The sequence below is a fragment of the Ochlerotatus camptorhynchus genome, unplaced genomic scaffold, assembly GCF_037179485.1.
Source record: "Ochlerotatus camptorhynchus isolate MF236.1 unplaced genomic scaffold, CSIRO-AGI_Acam_v1.1 ptg000146l, whole genome shotgun sequence".
NCBI classification, from domain to species: domain Eukaryota; kingdom Metazoa; phylum Arthropoda; class Insecta; order Diptera; family Culicidae; genus Ochlerotatus; species Ochlerotatus camptorhynchus.
The window spans coordinates 2,480,709-2,504,123 of record NW_027040636.1 but is presented as its reverse complement, the minus strand read 5'-3'; the positions used below and the strand labels follow the sequence as shown (position 1 = coordinate 2,504,123).

Below are 23,415 nucleotides of genomic sequence, written 5' to 3'. Positions count from 1 at the left end.
CTACAATTGAACTGGTTTATGAATTCTTATGTCATTTGATGTGCCACATGATGGGTTTTATTCGATGCAGATCCGATTTAGTTCCATGGCCCATACAAACCGGGCCATATGTTCGGGCCATATATCTGGAACCAGTTGGTCAATTCCAAAAATATATGCATTAAAATAAACCATAAAAAATAGTTCATCTTTTGTCCAATTCGGTTCAGTGGTTGTCGAGAAACACGACTTAGTTCGCAAAATCCGTGTTTTTCGGAACTTGTTCCGGCCATATCTTCAGAACCAGTTGACCGATTCCAGAAATATTCAAATACATTCTATTGGACCTTGATACCATTTGGTGGTTATTGCGTGCAATGCGAGTGGTTACCGAGAAACACGTCTTAATAAATATTTGTGTTACTCACGTACACATGCACACACATACATTTTCCGATCTCATCAAGTTGAGTCGAATGGTATATGATACTGGGCCCTCCGGATCGAAAGTTGATTTTCCAAGCGATATGTATACCCTTCTTGTAAGAAAAATAACACTAAGAGTGAATTTAGGAAACAACAAATAATGTGTTTAAAGTTTATGGAGCTGAAAGTTGGTTCACGCTAATGTCTATATCATGGGCGGTTGCCAAAAATAAAATAATAACATGTCCTTGAATGGTTTCTTCTCGGACGTGTCCTCGAAAATATTTCAAAAATCAAGTTTTAATTCGTAAGATGTGGATCGAATGCATCCCTCGAGCATAGTCACGGTTCAGCGTTTTTGCAGTGCCACGTCTTGCTCAACAATTAGCGAGTCTCACGACCGCGAATAACCACGATATTGTATGTGCCAGCGACAACGATGAAAACGGAAACGACAACGACATACGACCAACGATATCAATTCATTCAATTAATGACGCGCCAATGATTTAAATGTGCACATTTTGTCCGCAAAAACGTGAGTCGGCAGCTATGTGGCTAATCAGCGCTTTTCTTTAACGCCCCCATGATCTGTACCCTCAACGATGAAATATTTTCGTGGTTTGTCATTCCTGTGATGAAATCATTGATAGATTGTATTTGACAAATTACGTCGAAACCACAAGTTCAAGATCACTGCTCGGCATTTACTTTTGCTGGTATCTCTGCAAAAACATCTGTTTGTTAGCTGATATATTAGCAAAATGTTATTTATTAACTGAGTCTCGGCAATTGTTTTACTGAATCTCAGCAAAATAAATTGCAGAACTACTAGGCTGTTGGAATCTCGGCGAAAAAAATTGAGTTTTGAACTTTTCATCATGTCATTAAACCCTCACCCACTGGCAACTCTTCGTGACTGCTTTGTTTGGTGTTACGTATTGGCTCTTCTATCAAAAAATTGCGAATGTTTTCTAATGATCTGGTTTGTTAGTCATTTTGTTTGCTTGTTCGAATTAAAAAAAACATTGGAAGATTGCAAATACGCCTTGTTAAAGACTGCATTGTTTATGCTGTTGAATGATGTTTTCTCGAATTGTAAATATATTAGTAGTGTAGTTATTTCACAAACAGCAAAAACTGTGGTGATTTAGAATTTTCCTAGGTTGGTGAAAGGTCATAATAAAGGGTGATACGGTCAAAATTTGGTCAATATCAACTTGACGTATTTCTTTCAATTTTGCATTTAAAAAACCTGAACACCCCTCATTTTGAAGGTGTGTATGTGTAGAATGTTGCTCCTATTTTGATTTTGGAATTCACTCTTCAGTTGTCAAAATGCCGTCCAAGCAAGAAGAGCAGCGTATCAAAATTTTGCTCGCGCATCGCGAAAATCCGAGCTACTCGCACGCAAAGTTGGCAAAATCGCTAAAAGTTGCCAATCAACCGTTACAAATGTAATTAAAGTGTTTGGGGAACGTTTGTCGACAGCCAGGAAGTCTGGATCGGGGGGAAATCGAAAACCGGAAGCCGCTGAGACGACAAAGAGAGTTGCCGGTAGTTTCAAGCGAAACCCTAACCTCTCTCTCCGAGATGCCGCAAATAAGCTGGGTGTATCGTCTACAACCGTGCATCGAGCCAAAAAACGAGCCGGACTATCGACTTACAAGAAGGTAGTGACTCCAAATCGCGATGATAAACAAAATACGACGGCCAAAGCGCGATCCCGGAGGCTGTACACGACGATGCTGACGAAGTTTGACTGCGTGGTAATGGACGACGAAACCTACGTCAAAGCCGACTACAAGCAGCTTCCGGGACAGGAGTTTTATACGGCAAAAGGAAGGGGAAAGGTAGCAGATGTTTTCAAGCACATGAAACTGTCAAAGTTCGCAAAGAAATATCTGGTTTGGCAAGCCATCTGTACCTGTGGCTTGAAAAGCAGCATTTTCATAGCTTCCGGGACTGTCAACCAAGAAATTTACGTGAAAGAGTGTTTGAATAAACGTCTGCTGCTTTTCCTGAAGAAACACGGTTGTTCCGTACTGTTTTGGCCGGATTTGCCATCTTGCCATTACGGTAAAAAGGCCATGGAGTGGTACGCCGCCAACAACGTGCAGGTGGTTCCCAAGGACAAGAACCCTCCCTGAGCTCCGCCCAATTGAGAAATACTGGGCTATTGTCAAGCGGAACCTAAAGAAGACCAAAAAAACTGCTAAGGGCGAGCAGCAGTTCAAGGCAAACTGGCTTTCTGCGGCGAAGAAGGTGGACAAGGTGGCTGTACAAAATCTGATGGCAGGGGTCAAGCGTAAGGCCCGGCAATTCGGATTTGGAAAAGCGGAAGCCTAACTGAATATTTTTCCTGAATTTTATACTAATTGAACTTGAAAAAGAAATTTAATTTGATTTTTTAAATAAACGATTTCACCGATTTACACGCGTTTTCCCTTGACCAAATTTTGACCGTATCACCCTTTAAGCTCTATTATACAAACATACCTTCTTATAAACAATATTATTTGTTAACATTCTTGGTCTTCTGACCTTTTCTAATGTTGGTCGTTGTGCTTTCAGTGTTTATTGAGTAGTTTGTGAACTTTTAGTTCTATATTTCTAATTAGAGGATACTGAGAAACAGACACACATGATGAGCAGGAATGAGAAATGTTTACCTAAAAATTTTGTTATATAGGGGAAATGTATGTAATGTCAGCCTAAGTGTCCCTAATTTGGGCCCATACATAAATTCATCAATCGACTAAATTTTCAATAGCAACCAAAAATATCCATTAGTACCGTCCCAATGACGCGTTCATCTAGATAAAATTGATAAATAGCAGATTTTTAGCGATGGGCCCAATCTTAGATCTATAGGCCAACATTAGAGCCATTTCCCCTATATGGCAACATATGATTTTTTGCATTCTGGCACTTCCGCCCTTTTAATGCAGGTTGTTTTATTGAATTGAATAGATGACAAATTTATCGAGATTCTAAAAGAGTTAAGGCAACTGAAACCGTTACGATCGCATATCTTAGGGGCTGTCCACAAACTACGTAGACACTTTAGAAGGGGCGTGTATTGGCGAATGTCTACGGTGAATATAAATAAAAAAAATATATATTTGAGCAACTTCTGCGCAGGAGAGACAGGTACTCTCAAACAATGGCTAGGTAGTTTATGGATAGCCCCATAGCACACTCATAGGTAGGTATATATAATCCAGCTTATTATGAGCTTTCACCGACCTAGGCAGATTCGAAATCACCACAGTTTTTGCTGTTTGTGAAATGGCTTCACTACTAATATCTTTTTTTCTCCACTAGATCTGGCATTGCCCGGAGGGTTCATAATTAAACCACGGATGTAGCAATATAGGGTGAGGTCACGGTCATAACTTATCTTCAGCAGAGTAGCCTCCAAGCATCTCACGAACAGCAGACCTCACCGAACATGCACATGCGAGAGAAAGTCATAAGGTTGGCACAAATTTAACGCTCCTATGCTCGACCGTGCGGAAATTAATTATTTCCCGTTTAGTTTGTAGCTGCATAGGAGGAAAATAATACTGCTGAAAGAGAATGAGGAGGAAAATACAATATATAGAAAATAAGAGCTGAAGTTTCCTCTCAACATTGAAACTCAATTATGGGTATGATACCGCCATACGTTTCGGATCATGCTGCGCTTTACTTTCAATCGACAGGCAGACAGTGTTGTATTTGTACCACACTTAGGAGTTATTGTGTATAATTTAAGTTTTTCTGCCTTCGTCACCCACTGGCTATGAAACGTCGTCATCGTCAAACCACAATATGAGTGGGAAAGTGTTGCAGCACCCCAACCACAGAGATTAAGCTAACAAATCTTTTCAATTGATCACCACTGAGAGGCGTTGAGTTGGTGGAAAATTAAGACACCTCCGCTTCTGATTTACATTCAACAACATGCTTATTCACCCATACAACTTTTCTTTTCGCCTAATTATGGCCCGAGTGGTGTATTGTACACAAAACAGTGCGGCGATGGATGCGACTCTTCTATATATGAAGCTTCCAAAACAACGGAAATGTGGCGCCATTTCAAGTTCTTCGGTATCAACAAAGAATTAGTGCAAAGCCAGCACGTCCACAATAAAAGAGTTCATTGATCAAAGAGCTATTCGTACAGCCTCGGGAGCTACCTACATACAGAAAACCCACTCAGAAACACGTTTCACCATAAATTACACCTTCACCGTACACTGGTTTTGTGGAGGCCAGCACTTCAAACCAAATGCTATGAATTCCCGACCAAATAAACCTCTAGCCTGCCGTTTTACTTTTTTTTAAGTTTTTCCTGTTTTGTCATTTTTGTGATGATGCGTGCGAAGAAATGATAATCTGATTCAATTTTCTACTTTATTTACTATTTAACATTAGAAGCGTAATATGAGCGCTCAAATTGGTTTGAAAGATGAGGTGTCGATCAGAAAGCTATATTTTTTGCTTAAAAATGTTATGTATGGGTATTTGTGAGATAAATACGAGGAAATGTCATGACAACTTTAAACGCATTATGTATAGAGTTTTCGTTAGGCATACAGGGTGCGATTACAATTAAATTGCACCCCCTGTCCATCCGACTCAAATTAAGTTCAAAATATTTTTTTTTTCAAAAAAAAATCAATGCAAGTTTACAGTTAAGCATTGAAATCTGTGGAAGAAAATATGATTTTCATGCAAAATGTGCGGTTTTAGGGGAGCATTAGTGCCAAAACTGGTACACTACTCCTATATAAAGACCAAAATATCATTTAATTTAAATTGATTGATCAGTGTTTTAGTAGTATAATTGTATACCTAATGACGTTTTTTTCCAACTCTTTATTTGTTCCAAATTCAAAATAAATTACATTTCATTTTTAACCTAGGTGCTCCAGTTACTACAGTAACTTACCAGCCTTAATTGTTATGATATATATCTAAGTGTTTTTACATTGTTCCTGTCTTGGCAATTCAGTATTTTAAACAGGTTTTTTAAACCTGCATGTCAGTATAACAATTGATAGCTTAACACTAAATAACTAAAACTAAATCTTATCTAAGTATGAAGGGAATTAATCGTTGCAATTGAGGATTGTAACGATTTTTGCCGGAAATTATTAATTATTTTGTTGGACATTTGTGCTAAAGTCTCAACATTCGAAATTCTATGTACTTCGGTAGTACTGTACCAGGGAGGCAACTTCAAAATCATCTTCAGAATTTTGTTCTGAATCTTTTGAAGTGCTTTTTTCCTGGTAGTGCAACAACTAGACCATATTGGCACAGCGTAAAGCATAGCCGGTCTAAAAACTTGTTTAAATATTAGAAGTTTATTCGTCAGGCAAAGTTTGGATTTCCTGTTTATAAGAGGATACAAACATTTAATATATTTGTTACATTTGGCTTGAATGCCCTCAATGTGATCTTTAAAAGTTAATTTTTGGTCAAGTATTAATCCAAGATATTTCACTTGGTTTGACCAGGAAATTGGAACTCCGTTCATAGTGACTATGTGACTACTACTAGGTTTCAAAAACGAAGCTCTAGGCTTGTGTGGAAATATTATAAGTTGAGTTTTGGAAGCGTTGGGAGAAATCTTCCATTTTTGTAAATAAGAAGAGAAAATATCTAAACTTTTCTGCAGTCTGCTGCAAATAACACGAAGACTTCTTCCTTTAGCGGAAATGCCTGTGTCATCAGCGAACAAAGATTTGTGGCAACCCTGAGGCAAATCAGGGAGGTCCGAAGTGAAAATGTTATACAATATAGGCCCAAGAATGCTACCCTGAGGAACTCCTGCTCTAACAGGTAGTCGATTAGATTTGGAATTTTGATAATTTACCTGCAGAGTTCTGTCAGTTAAATAATTTTGAACTAATTTCATAATGTAAAGTGGAAAATTAAACTTTTTCAATTTAGCAATCAAACCTTCATGCCAAACACTGTCGAATGCTTTTTCTATGTCTAGAAGAGCAACTCCAGTTGAGTGGCCTTCAGATTTGTTTGAACGAATTAAATTGGTAACTCTCAAGAGTTGATGAGTAGTTGAATGCCCATGGCGAAATCCAAACTGCTCATCTGCAAAAATTGAGTTCGTATTGATGTGAAGCATCATTCTATTCAAAATTATTTTTTCAAAAAGTTTACTTATTGAAGAAAGCAAACTTATTGGACGGTAGCTAGAAGCTTCAGCTGGATTTTTATCCGGCTTCAAAATTGGAACAACTTTTGCATTTTTCCATTTATCAGGAAAGTATGCCAAATGGAAACATCTGTTAAATAATTTTACCAGGAAAGACAAGGTACTCTCTGGGAGTTTTTTGATGAGGATATAGAAAATTCCATCATCACCTGGAGCTTTCATATTTTGAAATTTTTTAGTTATAGACCTTACTTCGTCCAAATCAGTCCCCCAGGAATCATCAAAAATATTTTCCCGAGAGAAAATATTCCGAAAATCCCGAGCAACCTGATTCTCAATAGGACTAGTAAGACCCAAACTGAAATTATGGGAACTCTCGAATTGCTTAGCAAGTTTCTGAGCTTTTTCCAAATTTGTGATCAAAATTTTACCACCTTCTTTAAGCGCTGGAATTGGCTTTTGAGGTTTTTTCAAAATTTTTGTGAGTTTCCAAAAGGGTTTGGAACTCGGGTCTAATTTAGAAACATTATTTTCAAAAGTTTTGTTCCTCAGGGCAGAGAATCGCTTTTTAATTTGTTTTTGCAAATCCCGCCAGATAACTTTCATGGCAGGATCGCGTGTTCTTTGAAATTGTCTCCTACGGACATTTTTAAGACGGATCAAGAGCTGAAGATCATCGTCTATTATAATTGAATCGAATTTAACCTCGCATTTTGGTACTGAGGCAGCTCTTGCTTCAACTATAGAAGTAGTCAGAGATTCAAGAGCATAATTAATTTCATCTTTGGTTTGCAAAGGAATGTTTGGATCGAAGTTATATTCCATAAATGTTCGATATTGCTCCCAATCAGCCCTATGGTAATTGAAAGTAAAGCTGTTGGGATTAGACATTATTTCTTGGGATATTTCAAAAGTTACTGGAAGGTGATCAGAACCGAAGTCAGCATGGGTAACCAATTGGCTACAAAGATGACATGAATCAGTTAAGACCAAATCAATAGTTGAGGGATTTCTTGCAGAAGAAAAGCATGTTGGGCTGTTTGGATATTGAATAGTGTAATAACCTGCAGAACAATCATCAAACAGAATATTACCATTGGAATTGCTTTGAGCATTATTCCATGAGTGGTGTTTTGCATTAAAATCACCAATAATAAAGAATTTAGACCTATGACGGGTAAGTTTCTGGAGGTCACCCTCGAGAAAATTCTTTTGCTGGCCTACGCATTGGAATGGCAAATAGGCAGCTATAAACGTAAGTTGTCCAAATTTTGTTTCAACAGAAACTCCCAAAGTTTCAAAAACTTTGGTTTCAAATGAAGAAAGAATTTTATGTTTGATTCGTCTATGAATAATGATGGCAACGCCACCACAGGGTCCATCAAGACGATCATTTCTATAAATCAAGTAATTTGCGTCCTTCTTAACCTTATGGTCAGGTTTAAGGAACGTTTCAGTTATAACGGCAATATGCACGTTATGAACTGTCAAAAAATTAAATAGCTCGTCTTCATTATCTTTAAGAGATCGAGCATTCCAATTTAAAATGTTTAATGCTTTAAAATCCATTACTGAATTTTAAAGTCATGACAATATTATTAGCAAATTTTACTCCAGTTTGAATAGCATCAAACATGGAGTTAGATTTAAGCATATCAGAAATCATGTCAATTAATGAATTCTGTAAAAATTCCATTTTAGGGGCAGTAATGCTTCCTAAGTCAAAATTGTCAAAATTTCCGTTAGAACGTTGGTTAGTATTTTGATTTCTCCCCGTTGCAATAGCAGCATAGGTAGCTCCATTAACTCGCTGAACATTGTTAGCAGCGAGGGGAGTAGGTACAGATGAAACATTTGAAGCAGGGGTGATATTTGTACCTACGGGTACGAATGTAGAATTTGTTCCTCGCTGACCGTTGTTAACAGCAGAGGAATTTGTACCTGTTCGGAAACGTGGAGCGTTTCCTACCTGTCGGTTAGAACGAGATTGTAGGATCGCTTTGCGAGTCTTACATTCCCAAAAATTGGATTTGTGGTTTTCACCACAATTTGAACATTTAAATTTCTTAGGATCTTCCTTCACAGGACAGTCGTCCTTTGCGTGAGAGGAATCACCACAATTCATGCATTTAGCTGGCATGTAGCAATTTTTAGTTCCGTGACCCCATCCCTGGCACTTACGGCATTGAGTGAGGTTTTGGAAATTTCCTCCAGTCTTCCTGAAGTGTTCCCACTTCACTCGGACATGGAGCATAAGGCTAGCTTTTTCTAAGGTCTTAAGGTTGTTTAGTTCACTAGACTTGAAGTGAACTAAATAAAAATCATTAGAAATCCCGTTGCGCGAATCGCCAGGACGGGATTTCATTTTCATTTTGATTACTTGGAGTGGCACAACTCCAAGTAATTTTGCCAGTTCATCTTTGATCTGATCCAGGGATTCACCACTGGGCAGTCCTTTCATGACAACCTTGAACACACGTTCAGTTTTGGTGTCGTAAGTAAAAAATTTGTGCTTCTTCTCAGTAAGATACTTGAGAAGACATTTAAATCCGTCCAAGGTTTCAGCCAATACACGGCATTCACCCCGACGTCCAATTTGTAGTGAAAACTTAACTTTCACGAAATTCAAAAGTTCCATGCGAAGAGCATGGAAATCGGTAGTGGTTATCACAATAGGGGGAATCTTTTCCTTCTTGGCATTAAGCCGGGAAAGTTTACTGGAATTTTTCTTGGATGATGGATCATTCTCATCATCCGTGAGCAAATCAAATTGATTACTCAAATTAATTTCTTCAGAAGGGGGGTCAAGAGTTTGCCCCTTTCTTTTGCGTTTAGGCGCCATGGCGGCAGTAAATTTTTTATCCAAATCGACTTCCAAGCAGATTACTATAAGAATCTGAAGGATCGAAGAGGAATTTTCCAAATCGATATCCAAGAAGGATTACCTCGGGTAGGGTCCAAACAAGGATCGAAGAGGAATAAGAGGAGTTGAACAAGGTAGAAAATTTTTACAGGTTGAGCACTGAAAAGTGCTGTTTAAATTTGTTGTAGCTTTAGGTAGTAGTAACACTTCCTTAAGCAAAAAGCAAATAGATCCGCACGGCAAGAGAGCACGATGCGGACTGACCTAATGACGTTGTTTTTCCCGTTAATTCTACTACTATTATATCACTTTCACCTTCACTAATTCACTATTCACTTTAACTATTTACTTTCACTATCACTTTTAAAAAACTAACTGATTAGTATTTCGTTCACTACTTGCAAACTTCTGCAATGTCTAGTCTATGACTAGTCTATCCAAGTAGTAAGCGAAACACGCATCTGTTATAGTTTTTTTTTAAAGTGATAGGGAAAGGAAATAATGAATGTGAAAGTAATACAATAATAGTAGAATTAAAAGGAAAAACAACGTAATAAGGTATAGTAGTTAATTTATTCGCACGCTGTATACAGCATCCACGTCGTACGGTTGATTTACTGGGCTTTGATTCAATGACTAGTTGAAATTCTAAAAGGAAATAGCAAGCTATGCATATAAGATCACACTTTTTTTTATTTATATCGACCTACTTTAAACAGATTTTAGTGGCATTTTTCATTTGTAAAAAATTTCTCTTCCTGAGAGTCCCAACTATCGCTCTTTCCTCTGCTTTAAAAGACACGAACAAGCCTTCGACTGAAAGTTCAAATAACAAAGGCAAAAAAAAAAATGGCTTAACTTGAGTTATAGACGAACATCATTCCATTTTTATTTATAGAACTTTGATTATTTTTACGTGAATGAGTGACTAATTGAGTATAAACCATGTGGCAAGTGAGTTTAATTATTTTACATACTTTTTGATTTTGTATTATTTCGTTTCAATGATTTCATATTTTTTTAGATATATGATTAACTTTAAAACTGTTGTAATATGTTCTTATTACGATTTAATGAAAATATCTCGGAATCATCTGCACTCAACGTATTCATTCATCTAATTCAATTTTAATAATCCAGTCACCTAACATCACCACCGCATTAGCATCGAACAAGTTGCACAATATCGTAGGTGGTACGAATTCAAAACTATTAAGAGCAAGACGGATCTCGGCTCTGTAAAGTTTATTCGATTGAGCCTGTACAAATAAAGTAATTATAAAAAAAAAAAGGAGCAAGACGGATATCTATTACAGGACAGATAGTAAGTAGGAAATAATTACTCTCTCCCAGATAAAGACATATCCCGCTCCAACAGTTAAGGATTGTCCTGGCCACGTCCTTACAACTGGTAGGGATAGGAAAGGTATTCTACAACCCCTCATAAACGTCTCAGGATATTAGAAATTATGTTAGTAGAGAAAGTAAGCCATAGGATACACCCAGTCAGTGTTGCTGGCAAATGAAGATTTTTTTATAAATGTTGAAATTGCTGTCCAGACGATCTGCTGGACGATAAGGTTGCTGACATAAAATGATGATATAACATGCTGAACTCAGCATCGTTGTCACACCCGTAGCTAATTAAAAGGAAGGAATTATGTTGTGTTTATCATTTTTTTTATTGATTGAAAACCCGCGGGAGTGAACATAATTTCACTACCTCTTCTCCCGTAGGCACAAAACCTCTATGTCTTGTCTTTTCAACTTGAATCATAATCAATTACAAATTTCAACAATAAATCATTATTGCAATAAAGTTAACAGAGAACTTATCTGCTGCACACTTACAAAAATGAGAAAAACATATACAAGTGAGTGAGTGAGTGTGTGAAAAATCTCTGATTGTGACTCTCATGAAGTGAAATAAACAGGTTTAATATGTCAAACACATTCTTTGCAACCTCTTCTTGTATCATACCAGTTCAAAATATGAGCATGGCATATAATTATTTCATAATTAAAAAAAAAAACATTGTTTTAGCTGAAATGAGAATTTGCAACCTTGTATTGAAATGCATTACTAAAAAGAATGTGCCATGTAAAATATCGTGGTGCTTAAAGATTGATGCACAATGCAAATTCGCAAGTGTATTTCGTTACAAGACAACACATGGAAACTGAAATAGACATAGCGGGTCCATTCAAAGATACGTTAGGTTAGGTTCACGGTTATTATGAAGATTTTCAGCTCAGGGCAAGAAATTAGTGAAAAACGCGTATCTGTCAAAAGATAAGCAATTAAGATTGAATCAAAAATATATTACTCCATCCACTCACTCCAAAATTTCTTTTTAAGTGATTCCGTTAAGAGATTTGATTTAATTATAGGAATTTAGTCAAGGTCTTAATTTTGAGATCTCAACTTCAGTGCCATGATCTGTTCAAATACATCATGCAACTGTTTTAGTTTTGATTGCCAATTTATATCAGCTGTGCTGTAACGCTTAATTCTCCTGGATACATACGTCGGACCTGGCCCTGAAACCGACAGCCGTTTTACTGCCGGCGGCCGGATATAATCTAATTCGGGCTCGCACTCTTTACACTTCCCTGAGCGCGCTAATGTTGTGTGATATAGCTTTTACTTTACTTGCACCGCACGCTGCCGCGACCATACTCTTCGATATCAATGCTTCGAGTGAAATATGATGAAAAGTAGAGTGAGAGGTGTGTATAAATATAGCAATCGCTTGCCATTCGTTTTACCGTTATGCTCTGTCTATTTTTTGTAAGCCTGTTTGACAGTATACTTCGAAGCATACAGAAACCCATACACGCACGCCTTGCACAATTGCCAGGCAAATAGCTCATGTTGTTGGAGTTCGCAAATTAGATTTCAATTTTTATTGAAATTTATGGAGGTACACTCCCGATCATAAGTTTAGTGTCACCCATTAAAAAAACAGACAAATGTTTTTTTTGTTTATATCTCTGTCATTTTACGTCAAATTTTCAGTCTCTATAGGGCATTAGAAAGGTATTGAATAAAAGTTTTCTTTTATTTTTAATACTAAAACTTCATCTAAAGTTACAACATTTTCCATACTTCACACTGTACAATCATGACTGATTTTCTCAGCATTAAGTCGGCCAAATTTGGAATTAAAATCGGTAGTAGAACCCTTATTCTATACCCATCCAGGAACTTTAGTGAACAATTGGTGAAAAAATTAGGATAGTTTGAAATCAATATCTTTAAAGCATTAAAATTGGGCGTAAAACGGCAGAGATATGAACAATACACATTTGTATGTTTTTTTTTGGACATTACCTCATACTTTTGATTGGGAGTGTACGTACAGTGGCGTCTCGTGGGTTTAACAAGTGACTATGTACTGTTTTGTTATTCTTACTGATTGAATTACCCAAGGCATTCGTAAATTAAAACCCATCAAAATTTTAAATTGGTTAGGGAATTTCATTAAAGGCGAACACAGCAGTCAAGATAGACACTTGCTGCTTTAAAATAAACATTGTAATCCTATTTTAGAATTTCAGTCTTTTAAAATAAACTAAACGAAAAGGTTTGTTCATGTTAAAAGTAGGCAGTGCTAAATTTATCCTAAAAAGATGTTTGATTTGAAACAGAAAGCGTCCTTATTTCAACGGCTTTCTCATACAGATAGTAAAAAACAATTCCTTAGGGAAAATCGAACAATCAATCAAACACAAGATGCTTTACTTGTATAAGTCAGCCAATCACGATCTTATTCTATTGAAATCCAGTCAGTCAACGCATTCTACATTTTCAGAGTTTTTTTTTGCCGTTCTAGGGTATACAGACCGCTTGGAAAACCGACATTCGACCTTTCATATACCAATCGACTATGCTCGACGAGATCGGAAAATGTATATATATATATATATGTGTGTGTGTGTGTGTGTGTGTGTGTGTGTGTGTGTGTGTGTGTGTGTGTGTGTGTGTGTGTGTGTGTGTGTGTGTGTGTGTGTGTGTGTGTGTGTGTGTTTCTGTGACGAATCGAACGCCAAATGAAAGGTATTGTAGTCCCATACGGATCTTGAGAGAAGCGCTCTGAAACGGGTCAAACACATAATGTGACCAAGGATTACATTAGCCACTCCGGGTACCACGTTTAAGTTTTCACACATTAAGAAACAAAAAGATGTATTGGTAATTTTCAACAGACATTTTACATCTCATTCTGTTATTGATTAAATCGCTATCCTGTTTATATTTCTATTTTATTCTAGATTTTAGATCGATTATGATTATTTTTATTCTTAATTATCTTAAAGATAAATCATCCAGCTCAAACATTTGTAGGGGTAAGAGGTGAGATCATCATCATCATCCGTGACGTTAGCCTTTTTTAATTTGTTTATTTGTAAGGGTCAATCGCATGTGCTTTACGGACCCATTATTTCTTTTTTTAACTTTACAATGTAAACTTAAATCTACGTCTAGTACAAAATTCAAATTTTGCCTACATTATTCTAAAAGACTCTTTTCGCGGACTTTGTAGCCAAAGTGAATGACTCGCTCGAAAGTTTATTTTTATTTTACACATCTATACTATGAGTATGACATTTGACCACCAGTGACTGAGTAAGTCGCTAGCAAAATGGTAGGAAACGGCGGCGGCATGTGAGGTGATAGTGCGTGAGGGAACAAAAGTCGATCAATGAGTTAAAAGAAATAAATAACTCAGCACGAGAGAAAGAGCAAATGCCTCTCGAGTGTGTAATAATGAATGAGAACGCCCAAAGAGCTTCAGTATTGTGTAGGAAGTATAAACGCTCTGAACTGCTCTGCTCTGAAATAACCGGCTTTTCATGGCTTGGCATCTTTTCTTTTTATTGTGGTGGGAAGATGCAAGCGAAACAGACCTTGTTGTTTTCGTTGTTGGGTTGGATGGTGTACATAACACTTGCTACTAGACTACGAGCTGACAGGAGGCATTAGCAGACGGAGGGAGGAAGATGCCGTCGACTGTGACTGGTAGTATAAACAGAACACGACCAAGTTGCATAACAGTTCAGTGTGAGGCGTGAATCGGATTTAATGGCTGTTTGTTTGACCGCGATCCAATTCTGCAAAAATTCGTGATTCAGCTGTTAGACCGAGATTCTTTACATAGATGAAGCAATAGTAAATAGAACGCTTTCACGAGAGTTTTCTTATGGTGTCATTCCCCTCGATACATATCTTCTGTTTTTTTTTTGTGTATGATTTTATTCCGGAAAATGCTTGATGCTTGTTAATCAATTTATGCTTAACACTGAAGCCATCATCATGATTTTAGCATTCAAGATTAGCATTATCGTAGTTGCATCTACTTTACTCGGCGGGTTCGATTCCCGGTCCGGTCGAGGGAATCTTTCGGGTTAGAAATTTTCTCGACTTCCCTGGGCATAGAGTATCATTGTGCTTGCCACACAATATACAAATTCATGCATTGATAATTGGTATCGAAAGCTCTCAATTAATAACTGACGAAGTGCATTTAGAACACTAAGTTGAGAGCACGCAATAAGCTAATATGCACTAAGCAATAAGCTTGAAATGCGAATAAGAAGAAGAAGATCTACTTTACTCAGATAATTGTTTTTTTTAGCATATTTAGAGTTAACTTGCAAATATTGGCTAAACAATAACAATGACAAATTATTGGCTGTAAAGCATGACTCCAATGATATATTTATCTATTAACAATAAATTTCCATCCAATATTGCGGAAGTTGTTTGAAAGCATGACAAGTATAGGTGGATATTTTGAGGCACGACAAATAACTAACATAACTGATTGATATAAATTACTTCCGCTGAACAAATCATAACGCATTAGACATTCCTCACAATATTGTCAAATATCACGTTAGCCCGTATCCGAAATCAACGTACAACCAAACGAAATATAGAGACGCTAGATCAAAGCACCAACAGCATTAGCGCCCACACGCGAAATTTATGCTGATCATCATCGACATCATCCCATTTGGTTTGCTTACATTCGGTTCACGTTTTCTAAAAAATCAAGCCATGCGCGCATTGTCCTCTTCGTCTTTGTTTTGACAGACAGTTTTGATATATTAATCGCGTACGTTCGCCGCGTGATTTCCATTATCAAATGCCGCGATAGATGGTGGAGCACGAGCTGACAGCACAATAACACCAACCACTACGAGATTTGCCTTAACACCAATCACACACACACACAGCAAACGTGTATAGCACGCGACTTATAAACGGTAGACAAAGGTGGAGCTTAATCCAAATTCATGTTAGTAGCGGAGGATATGGACGAAGATGAAAGTATTTATTTAAATTTTATACAAATTGATAGTTTTGTTTGATTGCTATCGGCCATGTGACAATGCGTTTGGACTCTGATGCGGATGTAGATACACAAAGATCGTATTAAGATATTTTCTCATGTGGATGATGTCCATGGCTTAACAAAAATGCAATATCTTGTGTTTTAACGGTTGTATTAATGCCAACATGGTTTGCGACTTATATTGCAGTAATACTCAATGGATCACTGTATGCTGTCAGTTTTGTTCTCACCACTACTGAAAGCATGGCGCCATGGGCAAGAAGTTAACCGGAAAATGTATGGAGATTTGATCGATTGGAAGTGCAAAAATGGTAGGGGTCCATATTTCGTAAATATTAACATTTTCCGGTTTTCTTCAAACAAAATAAATTGCCGTAATTTTTTTATTATTAGCGACATGTGTTGAAAAAATCAACAATCTTTTAATCCATTTATATGTATTTATATATCTATTTAATTTGCAAATATATATGCTTGGTAGGTTTCGATTTCCTATGCATAATTGCAATACTAGTATAAGCTTAAAATACTGTCAATTAACAATAGCTATTAAGATGATGATAAAGAAAAGGATGTAAATATGTAACAGATATGTAAATTTATATATTTTTGTATTCATAAGTCTTTTAAAAAATAAACTCTTAAAAACAATAAGTTGAGAAGATGTAAGATATAAAAAAATCGCCAGTGAATTTTTATTTTGAAATTATCGGTTTTCACGGTTGTAAATATTTGCAAAAACGAAAGTGTTTAATGGTCACCTTTTTTAAATTTGACCACGTGCGAATTTTCGAAGATATTTGTGGGAAAAATATTTTCAGCAGGAAAACAGGAAGCATTCTTTAAAGTTGAAAATATATTCAACTAATCACTGTGAAGTGCCATAATTTCACTCGGCGCCTAACACCGCTCAAAAAATCTAAGATCCCAAATTTACCCCTGAACATATTTCAAGGCTTTGGAACTTGGCAGAATTTTAACGAGTAACAGATTTGAAAAAAAAATCATACTGGAGTCATAATTGTCAAGGCTCTGAGACTAAGGAGCATTTGAAAGGTTATTACAAATAAAAGAACAATCTATAGAATCTTGCGGACAAACCCTGGACATTTAAGTATAATTTAGAAGTAGTCAACGTGTTGATTTCAACCAAATATTGAGGAAGAATTCCACATAATTTTCGAAGAAGAAGTTCTGAGCAGAATTCCAGAAATATTCTGACATGAAGTCCTTAGAGATTGTTAGATGAATTTGGAGAGATTTCTGTGGAGAAGGATGCTCTAAAAAGTTCTAATTTGAATTCTTAGATAATTTTGGGAGATTTCAAAAGGAGTTGTGAAAAGAAAACTTTAAGGAAAATTCCTACGTAATTCTGAAGAGATTTTTATGGGGATCGCGACGAAAATGACACATGAATTTTAAGAAGAATTTCAATAGAATTATGATGAGAATTCAACAAGAAACAGAGTTCTAAGAGTGTTCTGGTGATAATTTCAACCCTAGTGCGAAAGATTCATCACAGTGCTCTAACAAAATTGATTACAAAACAAGCTGATAATTAGAAAGAAATTCTTTAAAATACTCCAAGGGGTTTCTAAATAAAATTGCGAAAGATTTCTGCTGTTTTGAATAGAGCTAAAAGAAAATTTTGAAATGTTTTTTTTAAAGCAATCAAAGGCTCCGAATAGGCTCAAGGGAATTCTAAGAAGAATGCTAATCAAATTCTTACAAGGGGTTTCAAGAAAATTCAAAAAAGAATTCAACGGTAATTATTAAGCGGAGTGTTTTCTGGTTAGGTTCAGAAATTTTTTATGATATTTCAGAACAGAATTCCATGTTGATTCTGGAATTCATATCATGTGATTTTTGAATAAAATTGCATGGTTGATTTCGAATTAAAAACGAAAAATTAAAACCTTGGAAAAGAATAGTTCAGATTCAGTTTTTACAAATATTTGTTTCCAAAGTCGAGCATCTTCAATATTTTCTTTTAATGCCCATGCACTTTACATCAATTGAAACGACAAAAATCAATTTGAATTATTGCTGAGTGATTAAATTCTAAAACAAATAAGACGGGAAACTGAAGAAGCAAATAGAGCTAGACATTCATTTGGTAAAGAATCACTCTGTTTCAATGGTTTATTCTAAAATTCTGGTATACAAATTTGTTCCTATGGCATGGTAAATTTATTTTTCCCGGTTCTCTCGACGAATTCCCGGGTTTTTCCCGATTACTTTTCAAATTCCCGGATATTTCCCAGTATTCCCGGTTTTCCCGCTTCGTTGGCCACCTGTTTATGTTTGTGTAGAAAAAACAGCATCATTCATAGTAATGAACTTATACATTCATAAAAAAATAAAAATAAAACCTATAGCGGAAATCTACGTAAAACCGACACCCTAAAGATTTTCACCAGAATGCATTATTTTTACATTATTTATCAACCTACAAATGAACAGAATCTTACTTTGACTACACTGAGATAAATAAACTTAGGAATTTCATAAGCCTCGGCTTATGAACGACACATATGAATTTCACAAACGCGATTTATATATGAAAGATGTTCGTCTGGTAGCTCTCATACGCCTTTAGACAATCCATTTTCCCAAGCCTTCACATCTTATCAAGGTAAAATCGACACGTTATAAATATCAAATGACCGTTTGTCGATTCAAAACACGATGTATCTACAAAACAATGTAGAAAACACAATAATTTTACATTAAAATTAAGGCATATCCTGTTTCTGAAGCATATTACAAATGTCAATTTTCCCCCGACTGAAAGTGTCGATTTTACCCCGAATGAACCAAACATATTTTAACAAAGTTTTCATGTTGTGAATCTAGTTTATTTTTTTTTTATGTATGCTTAAAAGACATTCAGGCTTTTCTCCATCTAGTCCCCGAGACAATGTACTAAATAAATATTAGTATTTATTATGATAGGAACAGCAAACTTTAATATCGATTTGCTCTTATTTTGTTAACCGACTTTCCTTGGACAAACTTCATCTTTCAGAACATATAGCAGTGATGACTGCGCAAAGTCTTTTGCAAGTGCTTGGGTTTCTTCAGCGTAATGTTGAAGAGTTTGACGACATCCACACGCTCAATGTTTTGTATTGCTCCCTTGTCCGAAGCATTGTTCAAGTATGGGGTCTTCATCACTAGACGCAGGTAAACCGAATAGAGAAAGTCAAAAAAAATATAATCGCTTTGCATTAAGTGGACTAACAATCGAACGACCCTATTTATGATCCTCCTCAATACACTGGCGGCGTATATTGGATCGAATGTTCATTTTCGACAATCACTCAGGTGATTCGATTGTCCATCTCTGTTTCAAATGGTAAACTTTAACGTTCCTGCTCGAAGGCTTTGCTATCAACAAACTTTATGGATTCCAAGGCATCGTGCCAACTTTGGTCAAAATAGATCGATGCTGTAACAAATTTAATGATGTGTAACCTAACTTTAGAAGTTAGGTTCTTCTTCTTCTTCTTCACATTTCAAGCTTATTGCATACCGCATATTAGCTTATTGCGTGCTCTCAACTTAGTGTTCTAGATGCACTTCGACAGTTATTAATTAAGAGCTTTCGATGCCTGACCATTTTTACATTGGTATAATGGTGTGGCAAATACATTATGCCTAGGGAAGTCGAGAAAATTTTAAACCCGAAAAGTTCCTAGTCCGGACCGGGAGTTGAACCCAACCACCTAAAGCATGGTCCCACTTTGTAGCAGCGCCTTTACCGACTGAGCTAAGGGAGGTCCCGTGAATTGGCTTGGCTAATTGGTGATTAATCACACTTGGAACCAATCGAATCCATCAACACATGAGCCGGGACCAACGAAGGAAGGAAGGAAGACGTGACCACAGTTTTATTCACCATTGCATTTACAAGGATAACGAATTTGTCTGTAAATTCACGGCCCGTCAATTTGCCATACCCGATTTTCACGTTGGAAAATATTTAGACTTCACGGTTTGCCACACAACGAATGCAAAAAATGCACAGTTTTCTTCAAAATATAAAAAAAAACATAATTGTGGAACAATAAGGATACCATATTTCAAAATCATTAATTATTTGACCTCCGACGCCAGCGCTAGTAAACGTTTATAATAAACACAACGTCCAACCAGCTGAAGAGTGCTCTATTATTATTCTAGTTTGCTTAACGGAAATGCACTCGCATAAAAGTGGTACCACAGATATACACATATGCAATGCACAACCACAAGCCTATAACTTTTTGCTGCAGCACAGCGCCATGAACGGCTCGGAGTGAAGAAAATAGAAACCAACCTGACGGTATATAAACAACTATATACACCTACAAATGTGACCTCAGAGAAAAACTAAATGTTATAGGTTTTTGGCAACAGTGACCGTGCATAAATCAATTCCCTGAGTTGCGTTGCGATATTGTTGATGATAAATTGAATAATCAATAATGAAGAGAGCGTGCCGGAGAACAAACTCAGGGACGCACATGCAAAGAAATAGAAAAAATTGAGTCACGCTTCCCAGGACCACTCTGCAGTGGTAGGACATTCGGCTTGCAGAATTCAGTGCACCCTACATAAAGGCATAAAACGGAGGTGTAGGTGTGTATGTTGTGTCCCATACAAACAAGTTCACATGTGTCATTTTCGGATTCTGTGCCTAACAAAAAGACGCTTGGTGACTCCAAAGTGAACGGTGAAGCAGCGTTTCTCAATTTATGGTTGAAACCCATCGTTGGATAGGCTTTTTGAATCGCGACAGTTTAGAGGTTTACCATTTTTTTAAATTATTTTTTTTTTCTACCGAGTTAGTTTTTTCTACCGAGCTCGGCTGTGCAAATCTCGGCAAAATAAGTTTCACTGAGATCTCAACAAAAGTGACATTTGATTGCTGAGTCTCGGATAATGCTTAGCTGAATCTCAGCAAACAAATGAAATGTTTGCTGATATCTCAGTAAAACTTATTTTGCTGAGATTTGCACAGCCGATCTCGGTAGAAAAATCTAAGTGTGTATGTTGATTATTTCGTTCTCCTTCATCGTGAAAAAAAAACAAAGACACTACTCTTTTACAAGTCAATCTTAATTTCACACAAGGTTGTATGTACATTAAAATTCTCAAACTACGTCACGTATCTTATCAAAACTCTTATCAAAAAATTTAAATTTCCGGGAGCTATACATTGTCTTACATTTATTTATCATAAAAGCACAATAAATCTAAAACCTAACAAGTAGCGATGCAACCGAGATTGAGAACCACTTTTGGAGAAGGACGTCTGCAAATTTATGACAGATCGTGCTATTGACATCTCTTGCGGAGATTAAAATTAAAAATTACTCTTTTATCTCATTTCCTTTTTTTCTCACAGCTTCCGCCTATATAATGTTGAGCGGATCTTTAGGTACGGCGAGCGTTTTCTATTTGACATAGACATACGACAGAATTAAGTTAGTCCGAAAACCACACTCACATTTGAAGCTTCTACTTTGATTGCAACGAAACTTATCTACCCGTATACTACGTATATAGGGGAAGTGTGCCAGTTATGTCACTAGTGCCCCCCTAACAGAACAGCATTGAGGCTTATTTCCTGGGGAAGAAATTTTGATTATTACGAAAAATTTACGATTTTAGGTCGTACGGCCAATTAGAGGAACACTAGTACTATATCTGGTACACTTCCCCCATATATCCGTACAACGAACACGAACACAGCAGGTATATTTTAAGCAAAGCAAATCACAAAATAGGCACACTGGTCCACTTACCTTCATGTCGTTGACGATGTGCTGGAAAAGGGTGCCAATCGTGGCACCTCCCTCGTTGCGCTCTATTCCAATATCCATGTTCGCTGATGTGGTTGTGGTGTTAGCTAATACTTGTGTGTTTCCCGCTACCGAAAAAGCGATCGAAAACAGTCTCCAGGTCGTACACTCCGATGGAGCTCTGTTATGTGCACTCTCGTCGGGCGGATAAATATACCGTGAAAAATCGATTATAGCCCTACTTCTTTCACGCTCGCGTCGCGAACAATGATTTCAATTAGACAAGATAAGAAACTATCGACGTTTTCCATCTTCTTCAGCTGCTTCACCAATTCTTAATGCTGCTCTTTACACTTAATATCTACCATACATTGCGCCATTAACGGCCGAAAGCCATCGAAAGACGAATGTTTGTTTTCACACTTTCTCCTATTTTCACTCACATCTGATCTGGTCTCCGTTTTTCAAATACGTTGTAACACACCCACTGAATGAAATACACCCATTGAACCACTCAAATTCGCTTGCATCAGGTGTATCCTCCTGGTTTTTGTGATTCCACGACGTCAGATGAAAAGCACGTTGACAATTTTCCTTAATAAGAAATTCCTGCAAAAAAAAAAATAAAGGGCATAGTGTAAGTCAAAAGCATTGTTTAATTAGGGGAAAATAGTGTTATGTGATCGTTATGTATAATAGAGCTGCAACAATTGTTAAACAATAATATTGCATGAGAACCAGTGAGAAACGCATCGAGACTGGTGCTAAAACAGAACAGCTATAAATTACTTGACTGCCTAATCGCGAACCGACATCTTACGACCGCCGAGCAGCGTAGAATCAAATTTGCAACACCTAGGAGGAATTATCGTATTTACTATGTGGAATCTAGTGCTCTCATTTTACCATGCTAGTGCATTGCTGGCCAGACGCAGATAAATTAAACAACACTTAAACAAAAACAGATCCACACCGTGAGATATAGCTAATAAAAAGATGTGCTGAAGCTGTGAGGAATAAAAATAAAAATCATGAAAACCGATCACGAAACGAACCAAGGTATTCTGCCAAATCGATGTACCTGCCATGTTCACAGAAGAACCAATCACCATGAAAACCGATCGACCAATAAATGATATGGGGTATGATCACCGGAATTCGTTTAATTCATTATCCTTGTAAATGCATCACTGCGCGTGTTTGTACCAGTTTAAAACTAATTAAAAGTAACCATTAACCAACCGAATGTTCGTTTACCACTTGTACGCGATTCACTGTGCGGTAAGCGGCACTGTGGACATAATGCGGTTAAGTCAAGGAGACTTTGAAAAATATGCCATAGAGAAATAAAAAAAAACGGATGAGAGCTTATTGCTTCAATCATTTCATCGATTTCAGACAATAACGCTTCTGACAAGGTCACTCTGCTCAACGGTGAGTCTGAAACCAAAATGTTCACATACCTACAGTATGGCTCATAAAAAATGCGAAAATCTTTATAGCACAAACAAGAGTGATTTTATCAGGACTATTGTTTAAAAAAAAATTTGTTTGTTTATTTGACATGTTTTGATTAGCATATTCAAAATGTACTCGTTGATTTTTATTTACTTTCTCCAGACGGAGACAGAATCTAGAGCATGCATATACTATTCCGACCGTATTTTAGTTGTTGAATGTAGCAGCAAAATGGCCGTATGTTTTACATTCTGAATCAATTTAACAAGGCTCTTGGCAACGTTGGAAACAAATATAACATATATAACCCATGATGCACCTTTTTTGTTTAATATAGGGATGATTCTAAATGTCACTCTTCAACTTCAA

General features: G+C 36.7%; 1 protein-coding gene across 9 annotated transcripts in view; it reads right to left on the bottom strand.

The window, feature by feature from the left end:
• The window catches only part of mim (missing-in-metastasis), a 116,404-nt gene that overhangs the window by 66,235 nt on the left and 26,754 nt on the right, over positions 1 to 23,415 (bottom strand). For all 9 annotated transcript variants that reach the window (XR_010517612.1, XM_065221646.1, XM_065221650.1 and 6 more), the window contains exon 2: positions 21,592 to 22,197. Coding sequence is in view for 8 of the 9 variants with exons in the window: in XM_065221646.1 (XP_065077718.1) it covers positions 21,592 to 21,669 (78 nt within the window). In the remaining variant the exon portion in view is untranslated. The remainder of the gene's footprint in view (positions 1 to 21,591; positions 22,198 to 23,415) is intronic.